The 21246-nt window shown below is 44.3% G+C and overlaps 2 protein-coding genes across 3 annotated transcripts in view; one reads left to right on the top strand and one right to left on the bottom strand.

Annotated features, from left to right (window-relative positions):
* TTC3 (tetratricopeptide repeat domain 3) overlaps positions 1–12759 on the bottom strand; it is a 107369-nt gene extending 94610 nt beyond the window's left edge. Inside the window, exons 1-4 of the mRNA XM_040980803.1 lie at positions 12656–12759; positions 1841–1995; positions 1135–1177; positions 674–824 (exon numbers count right to left, since the gene is read on the bottom strand). Of these exons, the coding sequence (XP_040836737.1) occupies positions 674–824; positions 1135–1177; positions 1841–1995; positions 12656–12701 (395 nt within the window). The 5' untranslated portion in view covers positions 12702–12759. The remainder of the gene's footprint in view (positions 1–673; positions 825–1134; positions 1178–1840; positions 1996–12655) is intronic.
* Positions 12760–12953: 194 nt separating this feature from the next.
* LOC121156828 (phosphatidylinositol glycan anchor biosynthesis class P) lies at positions 12954–19805 on the top strand. Of its 2 annotated transcripts, none has more exons than XM_040980806.1 (5): positions 12954–13029; positions 13448–13551; positions 14877–14949; positions 18235–18353; positions 19623–19805. In XM_040980806.1, the coding sequence occupies exons 2-5, from the start codon at positions 13470–13472 to the stop codon at positions 19751–19753; spliced, it is 405 nt and encodes a 134-aa protein (XP_040836740.1). In that variant the 5' UTR covers positions 12954–13029; positions 13448–13469; the 3' UTR covers positions 19754–19805. The 2 variants fall into 2 exon arrangements, with proteins under 2 accessions (XP_040836740.1, XP_040836741.1); XM_040980807.1 differs by lacking the exon at positions 12954–13029 and adding an exon at positions 13057–13213.
* Positions 19806–21246: the final 1441 nt, after the last annotated feature.

Here is a 21246-nt window from a genome sequence, read left to right as displayed (position 1 = left end):
CCAAATCTCAAGTAACCTTATTGTTGAACCACCCTGTTCAACAAAAGTGAAGCTGAACAGTATAGAAGAATCTGCCAAGGGAGCAGACATCTCACATCATTTTCCCTGGGCTCTGGCTCCCGACTCCAGCTGCCCAACAATGCAAATCCTGGGAGGAAGCAGTGATGGCCGTGTAACTATGATCCTGACGCCCATGTGAAGACCTGGGTCTCATTCCTGGTTCCAGTCGTGGCCTAGTCCTAGCTGTCAGACATCTGGCAAACAGACCAGAAAATGAGGAAGCTCTTTCTATATAGGGCTCAAATAAGTAAAAAATAATATATAATCTTGAAGGAGGAAGGAGAGTGTTTGAGTCATTGCATAGGACATTATTCTGCTTCTACTCAAACTTTCTGCCACAAGAACCCTGCTTTCTAGTGGGAGATCCAGATGGAGTCCTGGGATCCTGGCTTCAGCCTGCCTGGGCATCTGGGGAATGAATTACCATCTAGACAATCTTTCTCCATCTTTCTCTCTTTTTTTCCTACCTTGCAAATAAGATGAAAATAAATGATAACTTATTTAAAATTTAAGACAACGAGATATCCACTTTCCCGCACACCTGGAATTTCTCAATACTAGGCAACACTGCTTGTCACTGTTCCTACAAAATAAGCAACACACAGTAACTTACGCATTCTCTACGCAGGGATGCAATCGTGATAAAATAGAATTATGTGGGTGTTGAAACAGAAGCGGCCATAAGAGGTATACTTTAATGGCATCACAGTAATCTTGCAGGACAGAAATGGGTTTACTACACCATATGGTACAGATGTCAAATTCTTAATAAAAAGAAAAAAGTTTAAAATTAGTATCTTTGCCTTACGTTGGAATGAAACAACATTGTTTAATAGAGAAAAGATAAAAATGGATGTGGAAAGGTAAAGGAATGAATGGATAAAATATTTTGTTCTGTAATATGGTAAAAATAAGTGTTGGCTAAAACGCTATTTTAAGAAAGAGTTTGGGTTTCCAGTAGAAAAAAAAAATTGGCAAAAAGAAGTTTTTCTAAGACATACAAATTTGTTACATTGACTTGACTAGATTGATAGGTCTTCTAATAAATTAACATTAAAACACCAATGTACTCACCTAAATTTCTTTCAATTTGGGCATAATCTTTATACCGCATGCCCTAAAAAGAAGAAAATCCTTTTTATTTTTATTTGGTAAAACACAAAAATGCAATTCTTTATTTTTAATCTAAAGATTATTAGAATTAAACCTAAACTTGATATAATCACACTTTGAACACATCTTCAATAAGTCTCAATTCAAGGCCTTTCTCATGGTGTCTCCTCTGATCTTGTTGTTTGTTTATCTTTTTTATCTGAAAGGCAGAGAAAAGAGCACGATTTTCTATCCCCCAGGTTAACTCTCCAAATGCCTACAGCCAGACTTGAACCAAGCCAGAGCCAGGAGCCCAGAGCTCCAGCCAGGCCTCCCACCTGGATGGCAAGGACCCAAGTTTCTGAGTCATCACTCAGTGCCTCCAAGGGTTACATTAGCAGAAGACAGATGGGAAGTGAAGCTGGCACTTAAATCCACAAGACACAGAATGCAGGTGTTGCAAGCAGTGGCTGACTACAAGCCACACAACAACACACCCACCGCTCTGGTGCACGTTCTCAGCTCTAATTAGAGCGTCTCTAATGCCCCACGAGGATCCACCTCTACTGCCCCATCCTTACTCCCGAGTCTGCAAACCATCTAGTCGAAACGCAGAAACCACAAAACATCTCTCAGATAACGCTAAACCAGAAACCTAGAAGTCACAAACACTGACAAGCCTACTTACCACCCCATCACAGAAAAGCTGAGTCACACGAACATACTCGTCAGCCATAAATCCAGGAGCAAAGACACTATCGTCCTCGCAAGGGCAATCTCCTAAAAAGGCATAATCCCCTACAGCAAAATCTCCCTCGGAAAAATCATCCATGGTGCACAGTCCTAAGGAAACAACACAAATCCAAATTAAGTCACTTGACACGACATGAGCAACAGTCTTCCTGACTACTATGACATATTACAAAAATACGTTTAGCCTATGCCCCAGGAAATAACTCTAATCAAAACACTGAACTCTGACAGACTTCCAACCTCATCCTGCTATTCTCTCCTGACTGTAGACGTAAATGGTTTATTTTTCCTTTGCTTGTTAGGCTTAGGTATTCACCATCTCTACTCTGCATGAACTTGCTTCCATGCCTTCTTCAGACTGGAAGACAATGAGAACATCTGATTCATTTCCGTACACTGTCTAGCACACGCAGAGCCCTCAAATCAGTGTACTACATGTAGAAAAAGCATCTTCTATAGCTGCAATTCTGCCCCCACCTGCTCTCATTGCATTCTGTGAAAAATGTTATTTCTTCACACACAGCTCTGCTCTACTTTCAACCTCCTGCCTGAACTCAAACCTGACTCCAATGAGAAAACCACCCCTTAACAGCTGCTCAGGTTCTCCCATCCATCTCTCAGGGGGTTTCTCCACCAGCTAAAGGGGAGGGGCTAGAGTGGTAAGGATCCGGGCCAGTCAATCTCCTAACTCCCCAAGGCCATCCCCAGACAATCCATCCTCCAGCAAGGCCTGCCCTAACACACAAACACCACTGCCTACACAGCACCGCTCTTCTGCAAGGGGGAAGAGCCTCACGTCCTCAAAAGCCATGGTTGAAAACTACTCACTTCAACAAGCGAAAAGAAGATCAGAGCTTAAGTTCCAGTCTAAAGTCTTTCTCCTGAAGAAAGTTCAAAATTAAGGTTTTTTTTTTTTAAGAACTAAATCCATAAAACCTAAGTACCATTAGGAAGCAAAGCATTTTATTACTTCAAATTCTTACCCAAGTAATAGCTTTCTTTTCCTATCATCACCATCATTGTTTACACCTTTTCATATCAGAATTATCCCACTACTATTAATACCAAACAAGACCATCATCAGTCTTCGAAATACAAACCTATTTTTTAATCAATCTGCGAGATGACAGTTCAGATTATCACAGTGAAAACCAATATTTCTAACAAACTGCGGCACCATGTGTCACATACTGCAAAGCGTGGCCATCTGCACCTTTCTGAACCCTTCCGCAACCTTGGCAGGCCTGACTGCTCAGCTCCACTGCACGGATGAGAAAGCATGCTCAGTTAAAGTGAAGTCATTTTCTCAGCACCGTCAAACTAGGAAGGACCCACACCCACCCCTCCGAGTCCAGGGGCTCTTCTCGCAAACATCGCATGCTTCCACATCTACTTTTCCCTCACTGCTACCTAGCCACCTCTTGATTACACCTTTTGGTTAAGAATACAGGCAAGCAGGTCAGCGCTTGTTTCCTTCTTCCAAATGCACCACCTTCCGTGCCACATCGAGGCCCAGGCAGACACTCTATGTCTTGCAGTTTACCTACTTCATCAACATAAACACCCCTGCTCAGCTGGCTGGGCTCTCCCTCCCCAGGTCCAGCCCTCAGCTCACAGTGGAGGTCCACACCTGACCCTTGCCTGTCTCTTCCTTCAGCCTCCTGCAGAACTCTTCCTCCTTCTCCCATGTGAGTTCTCCATTCTCATGTTCCGTTTTCTACAACTTAGATCTTTCCACCACTCAAGGAAAACCTTACTGATAAGATCACTCACAACCTTCTACAATTGCTTATCTATGTCTAGCACTTGATGTGTTTCTCATGAGTTTAACTTCAGAAGTGAACAATGACCAGAAAAAGTAACACATCACAGCACCAAAAGTTGTGGGACATATGCTATCCTGGGAGATATATGCAATTTGAAACTCATTTGCCATACAGCAATTTTTTTGTGTGTAAACACAGAAAGAGCCAAGAACTATCACAGCTCACACACTACCATCATGGTGTTAATTTTAGTACAACTAACATGCATATACCTGGCAGATGGAGCCAAACACATGACACTAGCATTCAAGTTTCAAAAGTCTCACAGATGTCGTGAAACCATAAACAACATGAATTGTACTGGAATTGTAATACTGGTGCATTTTTTACTTTTATTTTTTAATTGGAGAGGCAATGTGGCAAAAAGGTTAAGACACAAACTCTGGAGCCAGACTGCCTGGGCTCAAGTCCTGGCTCTCCCATTTCCTGGGTATGTGATCTAGAGTATATCTCACATATTTGATGTCACATATCAAAAGGGGTAATACTATCTGTCTGACTAATCAGCTTACACATGGTAAGTGTTGACAAGAGTACGAGGCATAGAGAAATGCTGTAAAGACCAGCTATCATTAATATCATACGAATATGTAACTCCACTATTGGGATGATTCCAGCTAAATGGTCTACCTTAATTGCTAAATCCAAAGAGTACTTTTCGGCTTACAACTTACTTGATGCTGTGGGCCACTTCCTCCTTCTCAGAACTCTTCATCTGGACTCCAAAGACCATCTTCTCCTGGTCCTCCTATTCGTCTGGCTGCTCTTGCTCAGTCTCCTCCATGGACTCTTCTTCTCCATTCCCCACCACCCATATGTCACCTTGCTTTTCTTCCCACTCTTACTCTCTCCTCGGTGACCATATCCACCAGCACTTTCTGAGCTTTCACCATTTGCACAGCTCCACCAAGATGTTGCCTTTTCCCATATATCGTATGTATTTTTACTTAATATTTCCCTTTAATCAAGCTTACCTGGCCTAGGTGATCATGTCCACAATATCATAGGTTTGACATACAAGTCACAGTTTTCATACACATTAAACTGTTAGCTATTAAACACTTCAGTCTTTATCTACGTACCACTACAAATGATCTCATACTCTATATGCTGTAGCAATAACAGCTTCTGAAGTTCAGGCACTACTGATTCCCAAATCTCTTCAGGCAGGCTTGAATCTCTTGGCTTGTAAACCCTCCCCCATCAAACTGCCCTGGATCTTACCCAAGATGATCCACAAGCCCTTCAAATTTAGTAAAATCAAAAACAAACATCTTTTTACTCAAGAACAAATGAAGTTAGGTTCTTTCCTCCTTCTGTATGTGGTTTCACAGTTCACTGCTCTATACGCTGCCTGGGTACCCAAACCAGAAACCTGGGGGTTCATCTAGACTCCCTCAAGAATCCTCTGAGTCCACAAAGTCCTGCCACAACCACTTCCCTTGGAGATTGAGAGCGGACACACACACTTCTTGATGCCAGGTGCCACTGCCTGCACTGTACCTCTGCCTATTCTCTAAATGGATTTTGAAAGCAATCTCCTAATTAGTGGGTTGTCCTTACTCTTGGCATCTTCTGATACCTTGCTCATGTTTATTTAGCAAATCAGCTGCTTAAAATGAATGCTTTCATAGCTCTCCTTCATCTTCAGAATGAAAACCAACCTCCTCAAGAGGAGCAGGAGAGACCCCTGCTGACTCGAACTCCTTCTTTTATCTCTAGTGGCTCCATGACCCAACCTTGAAGCCACACATACCCCACTGCTCATCCTTCCTAAACAAAAGCTAGTGTGAAGTCACCTACTAGCAACCCAAGTACTCAATTTCAAGAAGCATTTCCTGGTCTTCCTGCAATCATACTTATTTGTGCATCTCTCCCCTGTAAGCCCAGAGACCTGCTCACATCTCTGACAGCAGCTATCACTCTGTCAGGTCACTGTGCTCCTAGGGGCCCAGAGGATCACTGAGTATACTCAGATGCCACTCAGTTATTTGAAAGGAGCATTTTCCTTTCAAATACGTAAATTTCTAACTAAGAGATAGACTTATTTCAACAGAAAATCTTGTATCAACAAGAAATCCTATGTTTAATACAAGAGCATGTTTTTCCTAATACAAAGTAAACACATTGCTAAAATTAAAATATTAAGATAAAGGACTCAGAACTCCATTAACTATGGTCAACTAGGTATTCCAGGGACTACCACTGCAAAAAGAAAAAAAAAAGACCCTAATTTTTAAAAAAAGCTTTAAAAAATATTTTGCAGAGCTAATTGAAATAAGAGAATATTTAAGGCCACTCTGTACCTCCAAACACAACAAACATCAAATAGAAATTAAAACTGGTACTTGTGGCAAGAGCAGTAATGGGACCAGAACACTGGCCCAAAGCAGATATGGGAACTAATCTAAACCCAGATCACAGCCAAAGCTGATGCAAGTTCCTTCAGGAAAAAAATCATCTCCAATTTAGAATCTCAAGAATCTCACTAAACCCAATCAAACAGGAAGGAGGCCAACTCTCAACGATCCCCAAACACCAGAGGTAGCAAGCCCACATGAGAAGAGACAACAACAAGCAATCCATTCAGACATCCTAAGCACCCCAAACACGTGCACTGCCAGACAGAGGCGTGAACGGTTCCACGTCTCATAAATGGGCAAGCAACATGAGGCAATGAAGAATGCCCAATTGGAAATTTCAGAAATGAAAAAATACAATTTTTAGAAGAAAAAAAGGGTTGGGTACAGGGAAGATTCAGCGCAGCTGAAGAGAAAATCTGGTCAGTAACGAATGAAGTCACGTAGCACTACAAATTCCTTTAAGTAGACACAGAAATGAAAAACAGGAAGGGTAAGTGACTTAGGTAATCTAGAAAGAATTTAAATACATATATCCAATTATAGCTCCAGAGAAAATATACGAAAGAAAATTTTAAAGAATTCAGGTTCAGAATTGTCTAGCGCTCATGAAAGAAAACTCAAAATTAGGAAACACTTGTATTAAACACAGAATGAATAACAAGTGATCTCCTGCCAAATTTAGAAATGTAATAATATAACACCAAATACAGAAAATCCAATGATCCCAAGGTAGGTAAAAGGAAAAAAAATTCTTTTAAAGCATGGAATGAGAAGGATGTTGTGGTACAGGAAGCTAAGCTGATGCCTGCAGCCCAGAGCAAAGCTCCTGTGATGGCATCCGAGCCTCTGCCTCTGCCTCTGCTGCAGCCCCTGCCAACGCACCTGGGAGGTAACAGATGAAGGTTCAAGGCCTGCCTCCCTTGCCACTTTACATGGAACACCCATAAAGAGTCCCTGGCTTCCAGCTTGAGATGGACTCAGCCCAGCAGGCACGTGGGAGAAAACCAGTGGATGGAAGTGGTGTGTGTGTGTGTGTGTGTGTGTGAGCTTGCCTTTCAAATTAATAAATAAAGTGTTTTTTTAACATAAATGAACTGGCAGCAGACTTTACATAATCAATCACCACACTTACAGAAAAAAGATCACCAAGCTAGACATGCATACTCATCAAAATGATCTCTCAAGAATAGAAATAAAAATCACTTTGGATAAAAATTCAAATAATCATCAACCAATAAATTCAAACTGAAAGAACTTCTGAGCAGAGCAATTAACAGGCACAGATTAATTGATGCAACTAAAAGAAAATTCCAGTAAATTTCTTTTAAGAGACATCTAAAAAGTAAGGACAGTTCAAAAAAAATTTAGAAGCAAAATAAGCGAATACCTGCAACTGAAGAAAGGAAGCAGCTGCAGATAAAGCAGAGACTGTAAAGGATACAAACAATACCATGAACTTCAAATTCTGTGACGAAAGGATTAACTCTCAAAACTTAAACAGAGACTGTTCAAGTACCACTGCTAAGTGTCCAAAAGAAAAACATCAGATCCAAATAATCTGACACTTTAAGTTTCACCAAACTTTTAAAATACTCATCACTGCAGTGGAAACGTCCCCAAGAGGAACTACACTCACTGTGTAAGGTCAGCATCACCTGAACACCAAAGTCAGACAACAGAGTCAATGAAAAAAACCAACCAACCAACCACCCAGAGAAGCGCACTGACCCTCAGCACAGGGCATCCCTTAGCAGAATGGTGGCCGGAGTCCTAACCACTCCAACCCAGCTGCTACAACAGCGCCTGGAAACCCAGGCTAGAGTTCCTGCTCCTGGTTCCCACCTGGCTGTTCCAAGCACTTGGAAAGTAAACCGTTAGGTGAAAGACCTCTCTCTCTCACTTTCTGTCTCCTTGTCTCTTTCTCACTGTCTTCTGCCTTTCAAGAAAATAATCTTTTTTAAAGGAAATATGATAGTAAAGAGCCAACAGAAAATCCAAAGGAGTTCAACTGATATGTTCACTCAACTGATGTCTTCTCTTCAACGTGTATCATTTTATATATAATAAAATGCTCAAAAGAATAAGTAAACATTTGAAATATTAATTTCTCATTTACTAACACAAAGTTTTAAATACCAGCATCTACAACAGCAACAAAACTACTTAAAACATCAAGGTTAACATTTAATAGATGTAAGATGTCTACCTAGAAAATTAAAAACAACTTTAACTAGCAGCACCTACAGCACCGGCATCCCACACGGGCACTGCCCATGTTCTGGCTGCCTCACTTCTGCTCTGTGCCTAGGAAAGCAGTGGAAGATGACCCAGAGGGAAGGGCTCAGCTCAGGCCCTTACAGCCACTGAGAGACTGAACGGGTGGACCAAAGATCTCTGTCTCTAATTCTGCCTCGTAAATAAGCAGATCTTTTCAAGAAAAAAAGAAAAAAATGAAGACATTGACAACCTAAATAAATGGAACTACCATACTCTCAAATGAGAAGGCTAGAACTCTTAGATAGACTTCAATTCTCCCTGAAATAGATTCTATGAATTCCAATTAAATCCCAAAGAAGTGTTCTCATCATGTAACAAACAAGCTGGTTGTTAAAACAAGGATTCAAGAACAGCTCAGATCAAAATCTTTCCCAGGTATCAGGATTTCTGTGTTAACAATGAAGATTCTGGTATCAACAAAGATGAAAAAAAAATGCACAGAAAGGTAGGCTAGAGAGAGTACACAGACATGGCACGTAGGAAAAAGATGGTGAAGTGGGGCACTGGCCAAGTCACATGTGGTCCAGGGAGCACAGGAGCTGCACAGGAGGAAAAGGCAGTGTGCATCACCACCCTACACCACACGCAAACATCAATTCCAGAGGGATCAGGGCTGAAAAGAAACACAGCAGAATACCTCCAGAGCCCAAAGGAAGGTTTGCAATTCAATTACAGTTCCCCAAAATACACCACAAAGAGTGAAAAAAGATCGACCACAAACTGGAAGATATTCTAACTTATCAACACAGGATCAGTGTTACCAGTTTATCAGCTTTAAAAGACAGCTCAATAAAAAAAAAAAATGAGTAAAAAAATGACCACCTAATTTACTAAAAGGAAACACAGATGATTCAATACTCATAGAAAAAGATGCTCAATCTCATTAATAATAAAAAATGCAAATTAAAATCACCATAATGTATCATTTTCATATTCACTGTACTGGTAAACAGTGAAAAGAGAATAACAACAAGCACTGGACAGGTTGTAACTCAACTGAAACTCTTACACATTACTGACATATTACATAAATTTAAAAATTGCTGGCCAAAACCTAAATCGATACAATCACTTAAGAAAGCAATTTGGCATCATTTTGTAAACTCCCCACCCAGTACTACACTTTTAACATAACAGCACAGCAGTATCCTTTTTTCATTTTGCTCTAAAACCACTCAAACATACTTTTAAAAATCACATACTCTTTACACATAAAGATGAGAATTTTCGACATTAGGTTAAAACAAAATGGATGAATTTCCAGAACATTAAGGCGACATCTTTAGGTAAAAGTGTTATGTCTTCTCTTCAATGTGTATCATAAGTATTAGCATACAGTTGAGGGAAAAAAACTATGTTAATGAAAAAAGTGCAATGGCACTGGAAATGCACCTTTTGGGGCTGTGGATGAGGGAGGGAGGTGCAGGGATTGAAAGGCATTCCCTAACCCGAGGCTCAACAGGAGCCCTGGTTTCCCTGACGAATTCCACCACCTGGGGCGGTGCCCCAAGAAGTTCCTACACGGAACGTGCTTTCCCTTTCTTAGATGGAATGTTGCCGTGAGAGGGCAGGAGGGCAAGGTTAACTTGCAGTGGCACCTATCACAGGCCACAGACATACCAATTTTAGGAACACAAACATACAGAACTCAATGATCTAGAACTGATTCCTGAACCTCACCTGCCTCCACATACTCCTGAGACAGCTGCCACTACCACCCCGCCCTGCCTGAAGGCATCCCCCCCCAGTGCAAAATTTGGAGCATTTCTCATAATTGCATACCAGAAGATACATACAATCACTTTTGTAATAGCAAACCCCAGGAAAAAGTCAACATGCCCATCAACACAACACATTCACTGTGTGATATTCACCCATGGAATACTACACAGCAGTGAAACATTCATGACTTACATTTACATTCAATATCAGTAACTCTTAGGAATATAACATTGAGTGAAATAAACAAGATTATACCCGATAATCTTTCTCAGAAATAACAGAAGGCATAGATACACTGGTTAAAAATATACATTCCTGATCAAATTGTTAACAACAAGGAATAACACACACAATCAAGGATGGTAGTCACTTTTGATATTGAGCACATTCAATATTGATCATTTTGATTCTTGAAATACTTGGTAGATTCACAGATGTTCATTTTATTGTTTAATAGCTTAAATGTGTGCCACATATATACTGAATGTATTACATACTATATTAAAGATGTTAAAGAAGCATTCACATGTAAAAACACCTTTAAATAAATCATCTTACCTGCCACTAGAAATAATATGGAAATTCTGTCTTCACAACAACCATAGGGACTGACATACATATGGTACATAGCGTTTATTGGAATTAATATTAGGACCAAAAAAGACAGATTGAGCCAACCAACTCAGTTATGAATCCACAGGCTGACACAGGGCTGGGACAGAAGCCCAAGTGGCTCCAGGCAAATTTAGCAGCAAGCTAAAGTCATGAGGAAGCCAGTCAATAAACAGAAAGCAAAAATGTAAAGTCTGCTAACAAAGCACTAGTAAGGGTGTGAGCAACGACTGCTCTCAGCCCATGAACGGCAGCACTGTGCGACCACTTGCAGAGTGCCGGGGACCTGCTCAGACTTGAGACTCAGTCACATCACCCAATACATCTACTACTGGTGTATTTCCCAGAGAAACTTCCAAATGTGTGCAAAACCAAACAGGTGCAATGATATAATTACAGGTCTGCTTTATTTAAAAGTCCCGAAATGGAAACAACAGAGTACACCAATGGGAGTGTATAAATAAATTACCATATATTCATACAATTGGATTCCATACCAACAATTAAAATGAATAAACCAGATAACACAATAATTCGACTCATTCATATAGAAACGTCAAAATGCAATGCTGAGTGAAAAAAAAGCAAGTTGCAAAAACATATAGTTTAATGCCATTAAAGCAGCAATACTCCATAATGTTTAGAGTCACTATTATCCAAGTATAAAATGTGCAAGGGAACGTTATACAGAAAGCTGAACACAGCAGCTATCCACAGGAGACACGGGGAGGAGCCAAAAGCACCTCCACTCTGCAACTGTCTCTAAAAAAATAAAGATAATCCAAACTAGATTTAGTATTTACACCTGTAACATGTGAATCATGGATTAGATTTCCCCTCTGCAGTTTGAAATATTTCAAGGGAAAAAAAAAGGAAGGTTAGGCAACAGTCAAAAATTAAGCAGAGCAGAAAAGAAATGACACCAAACACAGCCTTGAGGCAAGCAGAAACCCTTGGGCAAGAGCCTGCTCCCTAAAGTGCTCCTTCCCCGGCACCTCACAACAAACCCCATGTTAGTGGTGTGAAATGCAACGTCTTGTCACCCCCGCCCCAACTTAACAAGGTCCATAATTATGAGGAAAGTGTTGAAAAGCAATAGTAAGAATCTGTAACACCTGTATGTATTTTCCTAAGATGTTGGGGAGCATTGAAGCGGAGTTATGCTAATGCCATCAAATACACACACTCCTGTGTCTCACTATCTCTCTTGCATCTGTCTCTGTCTCTCTCCGGTTTCTCATCTGTGTCCCCTGTCGCCCCTCATCTGTCTCCATCTCTCCCTTGTCTGTCTGTCTCTTTCCCTCACCTCTCTGCTTCTATCTCCCTCCTTTCTCATCTCTCCCTCGTCTGTCTCTTTCCCTCAACTCTCTCTCTCCCTATCTCTCTCTCTCTCACGGCTCTCCGGCCCAGGCACAGCTAGAACGCAGCCTGTTGCGCACATTCTGGAAAGAGTTTGCAACCGATGGCGTCTGTGGCGTCTGAGGCTGCCCCTGCCCGCGGCCCCGCTCCCTGCCCAGGGCCCCGAGCCCACGCAGCGTGCGCAGACCGCGGGCCACTGCGGGGCCGCCCACTCCGGGGAAACGGGGGGCCGGGAGCCGAGCGGGGGGCACTGACCAACAGGCACCCGCACCCGACACGTCACGCACTCGGCAGGCGCGCGCTCGTGCGGGCGGTGCAGCCGGCCCGGGGGTCGCGGGGGCAGCAGGCGCGGCCACGCGGGCCGGGGGACGCGCATCCCACCCCGCAGGGCAGTGACACCCTGGGCGGAGGAGCCACGCACGCGCGAGCCCGAGACGCACACAAAGGGCTGGCTCCCACGCCGCGCGCGGACACGCAGGGGTCCGGGCCACACACACCCCGCCGTCGCGCGCGGGCTCCCCGACCCACGCGCGCTCACTCAGCCCGCACCCCTCGCCGGGGGGACGCCCGGCGACGCGCAAACACACTCACCACACGCCCACGGAGGGGGTGTGGAGCGCCCCGCTCCCCGGGGCATCTCGGCTGCAGCGGGACAGAGTGACACCGAACGGGAGCTCCGCCGCGCACCGGGTGTCCACTCACCGGGGCCGGCAGCCCGCGAGCGTGGGACGCGGACTGCTGCAGCCGCCGCCGCCGCCGCCTCAGGCTCTCTGCGTCAGTCGGACGACGGGAGGGAGGCAGCGAGCGAGCGACGCGCGGCCCGTCACACGGTCACGTGGGCTGGCAGCGCGCGTGCGCACGGGCGCCGCGCGGCCCCGCCCCCGCGGCCGCCAGCCGAGCGATCCCGCCGGCCCCCGCGGCCCGCGCGCCTGCAGGGCGAGGGTCGCCCGTGCGCCTGCGCCCTGGTGAGGGGAGCGTCGCGCCTCGAACTTTCCCTCATTTTTTTTTTTTTCCCTCTCTCCCTGTGTCCCTCACCCGGCTTTCCTCCCCGCCTCCCTCCTGGGATTGCGGCTCCCAGGCCTGCGCTTGCGCGGAAAGGGCTGCTCGGAGGTGCGCTGAGGTGGAGCGGAGAGGGGGACAGAAGCTCCGGTGGGCGTCTGACGGCCCCGATTCAGGCCGTGCCCGCCGGGCTTCGAATGACGGACGAGCCGCCCTGCGCGACGCCGCGCTCCCCTGCCGAGCCGGCCGGGCACTGGGCGCCCCTGCCCGCCCCGCGCCGGGCTCGGTCGGGGCCGGGCGCGCGTGCCTGCAGCCAGGCGATGAGGTTAGGGCGGACCAGCGGTGAGGGGAGCCCGTCGCTGACGCTGTGTTCCTTTTCCACAGATTGACCAAAGCCACAGGGAAAATGGTGGAAAATTCACCGTCGCCATTGCCCGAAAGAGCGATTTATGGTTTTGTTCTGTTCCTAAGCTCCCAGTTTGGCTTCAGTAAGTACCTTCCCTGGTGGATGGCCAAGGCTTTTAGCAAGTGCGTTTGTTAGGCGGATGTGCACACATGGGCTGTGGATCCTAGCCACCTCTATCTATTTCTGAACAAAACTGGAAGGGAAGCCATCTTTGTCTAGATTGTTCTATGTCCCAGCATGAGCCTAAAAGATCCCAGTCTCAACGTGTTGATGGAGCAGCAGACACGAATACGAAGTGGATGAAACCTGGCCTCTGCCCCTTGGGGAGGGGGAGGATCGAGTTAGTAGAATTGGTCTTGAGTGCGCCCAGTGCTGTGAGTGGGGACTCCTGTGGCCCCAAGTCCCTCCAGCAAGAGGGTGTGGGAGTCAGGAAGTGAACAGGAGGGAGAAAATGGGGGTACTCCTAGTCCAGCCAGAACGGGAGGGACGTGCTAGCTTCCTAACCCCTGACTGCAAATACTGAGCTGCGCCCGCTGCCAGCTGGCCCTCTGGCCGAGCCCGCGGGTTCGGGTTCACCGAGGGACCCAGGGCCCTGCTCATCGGTGACAGAAGCAGGTGTTGACTGCTGATGATGTGTGAGATGATCCTGTGAGGAAGGCCGGGATGCCCTTTCCTCATTCTAAAGATGACCATGCTGGGGATGGAGGGACTTGCCTAGGCCGCCACACTGGCACACGAAAGAGCCGGAGTTGAACCCAAACTCTGCCCCCCCTTCAGGAGGATCAACTGGGGTCACTTTTGGAAAGCGCTTCACACCGTGCCTGGGAACTGGGTGTTCTCAATTACTGGAACTGGATTAGCCACTGGTGTTGAGGCTTTTGTAAGCCCTTGTCTGTTCACGTAGGTCAAAGGTCATGCCAATCAGTGCAGTTTCCGTTCCTGTAAGGGTGTCAGGGTAGCACGTGCTGCAGAGGCGAGCAGGGCGGGCGTGGAAGCAGCTGTCTGCCACACTCCTGCTCTGTCTCAGTGGAGTGGGAATCGCCGATTTACATGTCTGCTCACCAGGACGATGGGAGTGGAGAGGAGGGGAGGCCACCTTTTCTGGATTCTCTGTTGAATCTCAGACTCCTGGGAGAGTTCTGCAAAATGCATTTATCATGAAAAAAGATCCATCATCGTGCATATATTCAGCTGAAAATTTTCTCCTGGCACAAAAATGTTTTTTGAAAGGACTAATAAGATAATTGTGGTGAGTTATATAATAATGGAACTGAAAAGGAGTTGGAAGAATTGAAAGAAGTGAAAAGGCAGGCTGAGTGAATTGGGGATCCTTAAAGAAACTTTTTGTTTTATCTGAACCTTATTAGGTTGGGTGCATGCTTTAACTTTTCTCCTTTGTTGCTACAGTACTTTATCTCGTGTGGGCTTTTATTCCTGAATCTTGGCTAAACTCATTAGGCTTGACATATTGGCCTCAAAAGTAAGTTTGACATATATGTATATTGTATTTTCTACATATGTTTAGAGTTACAATATTTATATGTATATTACATACTTAAAACGTATATTTACATGTATAATCTGTTGTACATATATTTACATAGACATTACATGCATATTTTTAACTTATATTTAATCATTTTTGAGAGAGACAGAAACAGCTTTCTTGAGTGCTTGCAACAGCTAGAGCAGTCAGGGAAAGAGTGAGGAGCAACATTTGGAGCTAGAAACACACCTGCATGTGCTGCTGAGGGTCCTCAGCCCTCACTGCCTCGTCATCAGGGAGCTGGAGGCAGGAGCAGAGCCAGTATCGAACGCAGGTACTCTGGTAGGGGATGTCAACATTCCAGTCCACATCTTAAGTGCTAGGCTGAATGTCCATCCCTTACTGTGTTCTTTTAAGTAATGCTGCTTCGAAGAATCACAGTTTAAAGTCCATGAATAGCTGTAAAGTTTTAAGAGCTTTTTTAAAGGTGGGAGGGAAAGAGATTAAGATATCTTCTGTCCACTGATTCATTGCCCAGATGACCGCAGCCTCCAGGGCTGAGCCAAGAGCTTCAGCCAGGTCTCCAGTGTGGGTGGCAGGGGCCCAAACACTTGGGCTATCTTCCACTGCTTTTCCCAGGCTCTTACAGGGAGTGGTTAAGAGGTAGAACAGCCGGGCCATGTACCAGTGCCCACAGAGGGTGCCTGCTTCACATGGGCCACCACGCTGAACCCCTGCTTTTAAGGACTTTATAAAGATCATTATTGCTGTGATTAAAGAGAATAGGGTATATGTACATGTTTATCCCTGTTTCCTCCCCCAAAATTTTGCTAACTTGTCCTATTTTTAAAACCAAGGTATACATTCACAGGAAAAAAGACTAGGATAATAGTTCAGAGACTGGAACAAAATTTGGGAAAAGAGATTGAGATAGATCATTTCAGCAGTTTGTTTCTGCTTTTCCCTCTTGGCTGAAGTAGGGAAAGTCCAAGAAATTACTATATTTGCAAATTAAGAACATAGCCAAAGATTTTTTAATTGATTTTTTAAATTTTAGTTTTTAATATTGTTTATATAGTTGAGAGAAGTGCACACCCGTGTGGGTCCAATTAGGGTAGTGAGGGTCCAGCTTTGAACCCTATGGAGGGAAGTGGGCCTGACAAATGTTTCAATTTTTTCCTCCTGCATCTGCAGTGAGAAAGGGGAGGGGACCACGGCTTGCTGTCGAACCACATCAGCACCCAAGGATGGATTTATTTTAAAGTGAGAGAAGGAGGGAGAGACAGAGACCATCAGTCTGCTGGTCACCCAGATAGCCATAATGGCCAGGGCTAGGCCAGCCCAAAGCCAGGAGCTTTTCCGGATGTTCCGCCAGGGTCCCAGGGCCTGAGCACTTAGGCTCTCTCCTACTCTTCTCCCCAGAGTGGAGCAGCTTTTCCTGCTGTGCCACAGTACCGGCTTTGAAGATTAAACTTTTTAAATTGAAATGTTGGAGGCTAAACAACAAAGTAGAAAATAGAAAAAAAAGTATGATTAAGTACGATAAAAGTTCCAGAAGGTAGGGCTGGTGCCATTAACAGTTCTACTGGCTAATTCTCTGCCTTCAGTTGCCAGCATCCCATATGGGCACAGGTTTGTCCCAGCTTCCCATCCCATCCAGCTCCCTGCTTGTGGCTTGGGAAAGCAATGGAGAGGGTGGCTCAAAGCCTTAGGACTTGCACCCATGAGAGCAACTGGGAAGAAGCTTCTGGCCCCTGGCTTTGGATCTACTCAGCTCCAGCAATTGTGGCTATCTGGGGAGTGAACCAGTGGACAGAACCTCTTTCTGTCTGTCTCTCCTTCTCTCTGTAAATCTGCCTTTCCAATAGAAATGAATAAATCTTAAAACAAACAAACAAAAAAGTTCCAGAAAGTAAGGCAGGCATTTAGCCTGGCTGTTAAAGTGCTGGCAGTGCCTCATCAAATATCTGGCTTCAATCCTTGGCTCCAATTTCTAATTCTAGCTTTCTACTAATGTAGACCTTAGGAGGAGGTGGTGGCAGCTGCAATAATTGGATTCCTGCCACCATCATGGGAGGCTTGGTTAGAGTCCCCAGCTTCTGGCCAGCTCAGCTGCAGCTGTTGACAGGCATTTGGGTAAATGAACTGGTACATGGATGTGATCTTGCTCTTGCCTTCCTTCCTTCCCTTGCAAATAATTACATATGTTAATAAAAAGTTCCAGAAAGAGAAAGCTCTAGGGGAGAAATTATTAAGGAAACAATGCAGTCAGTAAAACTTGGCAAGATTGAGCACTCACTGTGTTTAGCTGTATTGAGAGGGGTAGAAATCCTATCAGAGAGTTTGCATTTGACTGTCATCAGAAACCAAACAAAGAGGTGAAATTACTAATTCCAAACAAAAAAAAATTGTAGTGGTGGTGTGGTGGCGTAGTTAAGCTGCTGCCCATGTTGCTGGTATCCCACATGTGCTAATTTGAGACTTAGCTGCTCCACTTCTGATCCAGCTCCCTGCTGATGCTCCTGGGAAGATAATAAAAGATGGTCTGAGTGGTTGACCTTTTCTACTCATATGGGAGACCTGGATAGAATGCCCGGCTCCCAACTACAGCCTGGCCCCCAGCTACAGCCTGGCCCAGCCCCAGCTGTCACAGACATCAGGGAATAAACAGCAAATGGAACATTCATACCTATCTATTTATCTCCCTTTGTGTGTGTGTAGATTTTGACTCTCACACCAGTATTGCAATATACATATATAGAAAGAGAGTTGATCTTCTCTTCAGTTAAGCTGAATTAATATTGTAAATGTTCTCCATATTAATAATTAATGGATTTTATATATATATATATATGCTTTTTTTAAAAAATGTAATGCTAAGATCCTCAGTTACAAACAGGATTTATGTGGTTACAGTATTTTTAACAACTGCTGACATAACCAACTTTTTGAAGTATACAGGAGAATGAGGAAGTAAGTTCTTCATCACCGTATTAGACAATCGAGAAGACTTGTCTGAAACTGAAGAAGAAATAGTCAGACATGTTATGTAGAAATTAGAGGAGTTTAAGTATCCAAAGCAAGAGCTCGCAGGCTGAAAGTGTTCTTTCAGGATGGAAACAGGTGGAGTGGGGAAGTGCAGCTGTTGTTATAAACCTTGAAAAAGTGCCATGAACATTTAGGACATCAAAAATTCAAAAGCACGCCAGTCTTGCATTGGCTGCCGAGCGTTAGAGCTTGCTAAGGTACCATGACGCCCTTTGCTGTTTTCTTCTGCAGATACTGGGCAGTTGCATTGCCTGTGTACCTTCTGATTACTATAGTCATTGGTTATGTACTCCTGTTTGGAATTAACATGATGAGTACCTCTCCACTCAACTCCATTCATACAATCACAGGTAAGTTAATACAAAGGAAAGTGTTGGGGAAATGGAGGAGTGGGGTGTTAGCTCTTTGATCCAGAACAACACCCAAAAATAGATTGCAGGAGACACACTCAGACAAAGAAAAAACCTGGAAAAAATAAATAGGAAGTTACATCAAAGGAAATCCTTATGTAAAGATATGAAGCCTGGTGAATTTGCACCAGTTATATTCATGAAAGAAATAAACACTGACAAATTATAACAGGTATATTTTCCCATAAAAACTTTTGTTCTCAGTCTTTTTGAGAGAGCAGTTTTTGTCCTACACATTCAGGGGCCAGCAGCAGATTCCTGCACACCCCTTCAGGAGGGTCACCGTGTGCACTGGATTCCAGCAGCAGATTCATGCACACCCCTTCAGGAGGGTCACTGTGTGCACTGGATTCCAGCAGCAGATTCCTGCACACCCCTTCAGGAGGGTCACCGTGTGCACTGGATCCCAGTAGCAGATTCCTGCGCACTTCTTCAGGAGGGTCACCGTGTGCACTGGATCCCAGCAGCAGATTTTTGTGCACCTGTTCAGGGAGGGTCACCATGTTCACTGGATCCCAGCTTACTGCATGGAGGAAGAGCCATAGCACATTATACTGGCTGCTTTCTGTTTTAAGTTTTGTGTTTTTTGTTTGTTTGTTTCCAATTCAAGTCTAACGATTGAAATAAAGTGAACTGATTCTTGAGCTGCTTTAGATACAAGGAAGTAAGGTATTTTTTAACTTATGGGAGTAATTTTTTCAAGTTGGGAAACCTATTCATAAGCCAATACAATGTATTTTAAAAACTAAGTATATTTAAATTTTTTTCTGGTAAACTGGTGTATATACTTCCTGCAACCTTGACTGGAATTATAATAACTGGATAATTTATGCAAAGAGGGGAAATTGTTAAGTTTTCATGAATGTACTAAATGATTCTTATGGTATTGGCTTTCATATATTTTCAAGATCTGGATGTAATTCCGTTCCTGTGAGAAACTTCGAGTGGGGCTGATCTTCCTTACATAGTTAAAAGAAATACTAATCTCTTTCCGAGTTAAAGAGGGGAAAGTACTTTGCTGATCGCATTGTTATTTTAATTGGGTCATTTCTTCTGCAGAGAGGGTTAAGTAATCCTTTAATTATTTTAAATACATTATTTGTCATTCTCCAAACATCAGACGAGTAAACTGTATGGTGGGGCTCTATCAGTCATAGGGATTACAAGAACTTTCATTGGTCAACAAGGCTTTTTGTTCTTTTCTTACAGATAACTATGCTAAAAATCAACAACAGAAGAAATACCAGGATGAGGCCATCCCAGCATTAAGGGATATTCCTATTAGTGAAGTAAACCACAAGTTCTTTCTCACAGCCAAAAGATCTTATACTGAAAACTGATTCGGGTATAAATAACATTAGACATACAAATAAACATATGTTTCTGACATTATTATTTTGACTCTCGCTAATGCCAGTATTGAGATATACAAAGAGTTGATCTCTTCGATTAAGCTCGATTAAGCTGGATTAATATTGTAAATGTTCTCCATATTAATAATTAGTGGATAACGTAGATAGGACACTGCCATAGCATAAAGCAGACTTTTTCAACAGAACGCAGGTCAGTATAATCAAGCAGTCCCTCCAGAGACCCATTTGTCCTGTGCTTTGCAAAGGACCTTTGTGTCCTCCCTCCTGCTTGGCTTGAAGGACCCAGAATTCTGTTAGACTTGGGGGAAGGGGCTGTCAGTGGCCCTGAGCTCACTGGGAGACGGACATGGTCTGGGGTACTCCTGGAAAGAGCAGGCCCAGATGTGACAGACTTTCCCAGGCAGTCTAGGGAGTTCAGACTGAACTGTTGAGTAGCTTAAGTATAATAAATTTAAGGACTCTTGGCTACCGAGCTGTTGGGTGTCTTCAAAGAAAGCAGTCACATGACTTAATTATTTTTTTTAGATGTGACTCTGATGGGTGGAGAATGGATTTATGGATGGGGGAGGAAGTTAGAGGTTGGGATTGGAGCCTGAGTTGGAAAGTAAGGAGATCATATGGAGGCAGTTAGAACTGATGGCTGCATAGACCAGGGCAGGAGGGGAGGGGGGCAGAGCTCAGCAGCATGTACACTCGGAGTTAGTGGATTTGTGAATGAATGTTTGAATGCTATTGCCCTATTAATGTCTGCATGGGTCCAGTGTAAATGGAAAATGATTAGGAAATAAGGTTTGTATTGTTATATGTGTGTGTATATAAAATTTTAACAAGGGTGTTCTCAGGGTTAGCCAGTGAAACCAAAACTAAATCCAAATGTAGTTCTGGACAAGGCCCTGTAACTTACAACACCCTAAAGCTTGATCTAGCTGAACTTTTCCATTGACGTGTGTACATATGGCTACATTTACACACAGGAGTGGAATCACATGTGTTAACTTATGTCGATTTACATCTTCTGTATAAAAAAAAAATAGTAGCTTCTCTCTTCTTCCTTTCCTTTTTCTTTTCCTTCCCACTAAGAGGCCCCAGGGCCCAAGCTCAGCCCCCACAAGCAGAGTCCCTGAAGGGGGCACCATGCCAGAGCCATATGGGCCAGGGTGGCTACCCAACAGGGAAGGGACCTGTGGCTGGAGCTAAGCCACGTGGGCCAGGGTCCCTGGAGCGGGCCTGGTGAGCAAGCAAGCCAGTGTGATTGCCCAGCCTGCCCTGTCACTTGGCCCAGCTGCAGAGAGCCCAGAGCCTGAGCTGCCCAGGCTGGAGCAATCGCTCAGCCCTGCTGGGTGGCCCAACTGGGAGAGGGCCCAAGTCAGGGTGTTGCTGCTTTGCTGCCTCAAGTCCTGAAGACTGGTCACCTGGGCCTTCCAGGGGGCATTGCTCTTGATCCCATGGTGATCTTTGGC

Source organism: Ochotona curzoniae, unplaced genomic scaffold, assembly GCF_017591425.1.
Source record: "Ochotona curzoniae isolate NIBS_2020 unplaced genomic scaffold, NIBS_Ocur_1.0 contig_3498, whole genome shotgun sequence".
Lineage (NCBI taxonomy): Eukaryota > Metazoa > Chordata > Mammalia > Lagomorpha > Ochotonidae > Ochotona > Ochotona curzoniae.
The sequence above is the reverse complement of the archived record's forward strand: the minus strand, read 5'-3'. Positions and strand labels throughout refer to the sequence as shown.

What these genes read in the sequence shown, in the direction of transcription:
- LOC121156828 (XM_040980806.1), top strand. Translation starts at nt 13,470, where the DNA reads ATGGTGGAAAATTCACCGTCGCCATTGCCCGAAAGAGCGATTTATGGT. An exon ending in AAGCTCCCAGTTTGGCTTCA is followed by an intron (nt 13,552 to 14,876) that starts GTAAGTACCTTC and finishes TTGTTGCTACAG; the next exon opens with TACTTTATCTCGTGTGGGCT. An exon ending in CTCCATTCATACAATCACAG is followed by an intron (nt 18,354 to 19,622) that starts GTAAGTTAATAC and finishes CTTTTCTTACAG; the next exon opens with ATAACTATGCTAAAAATCAA.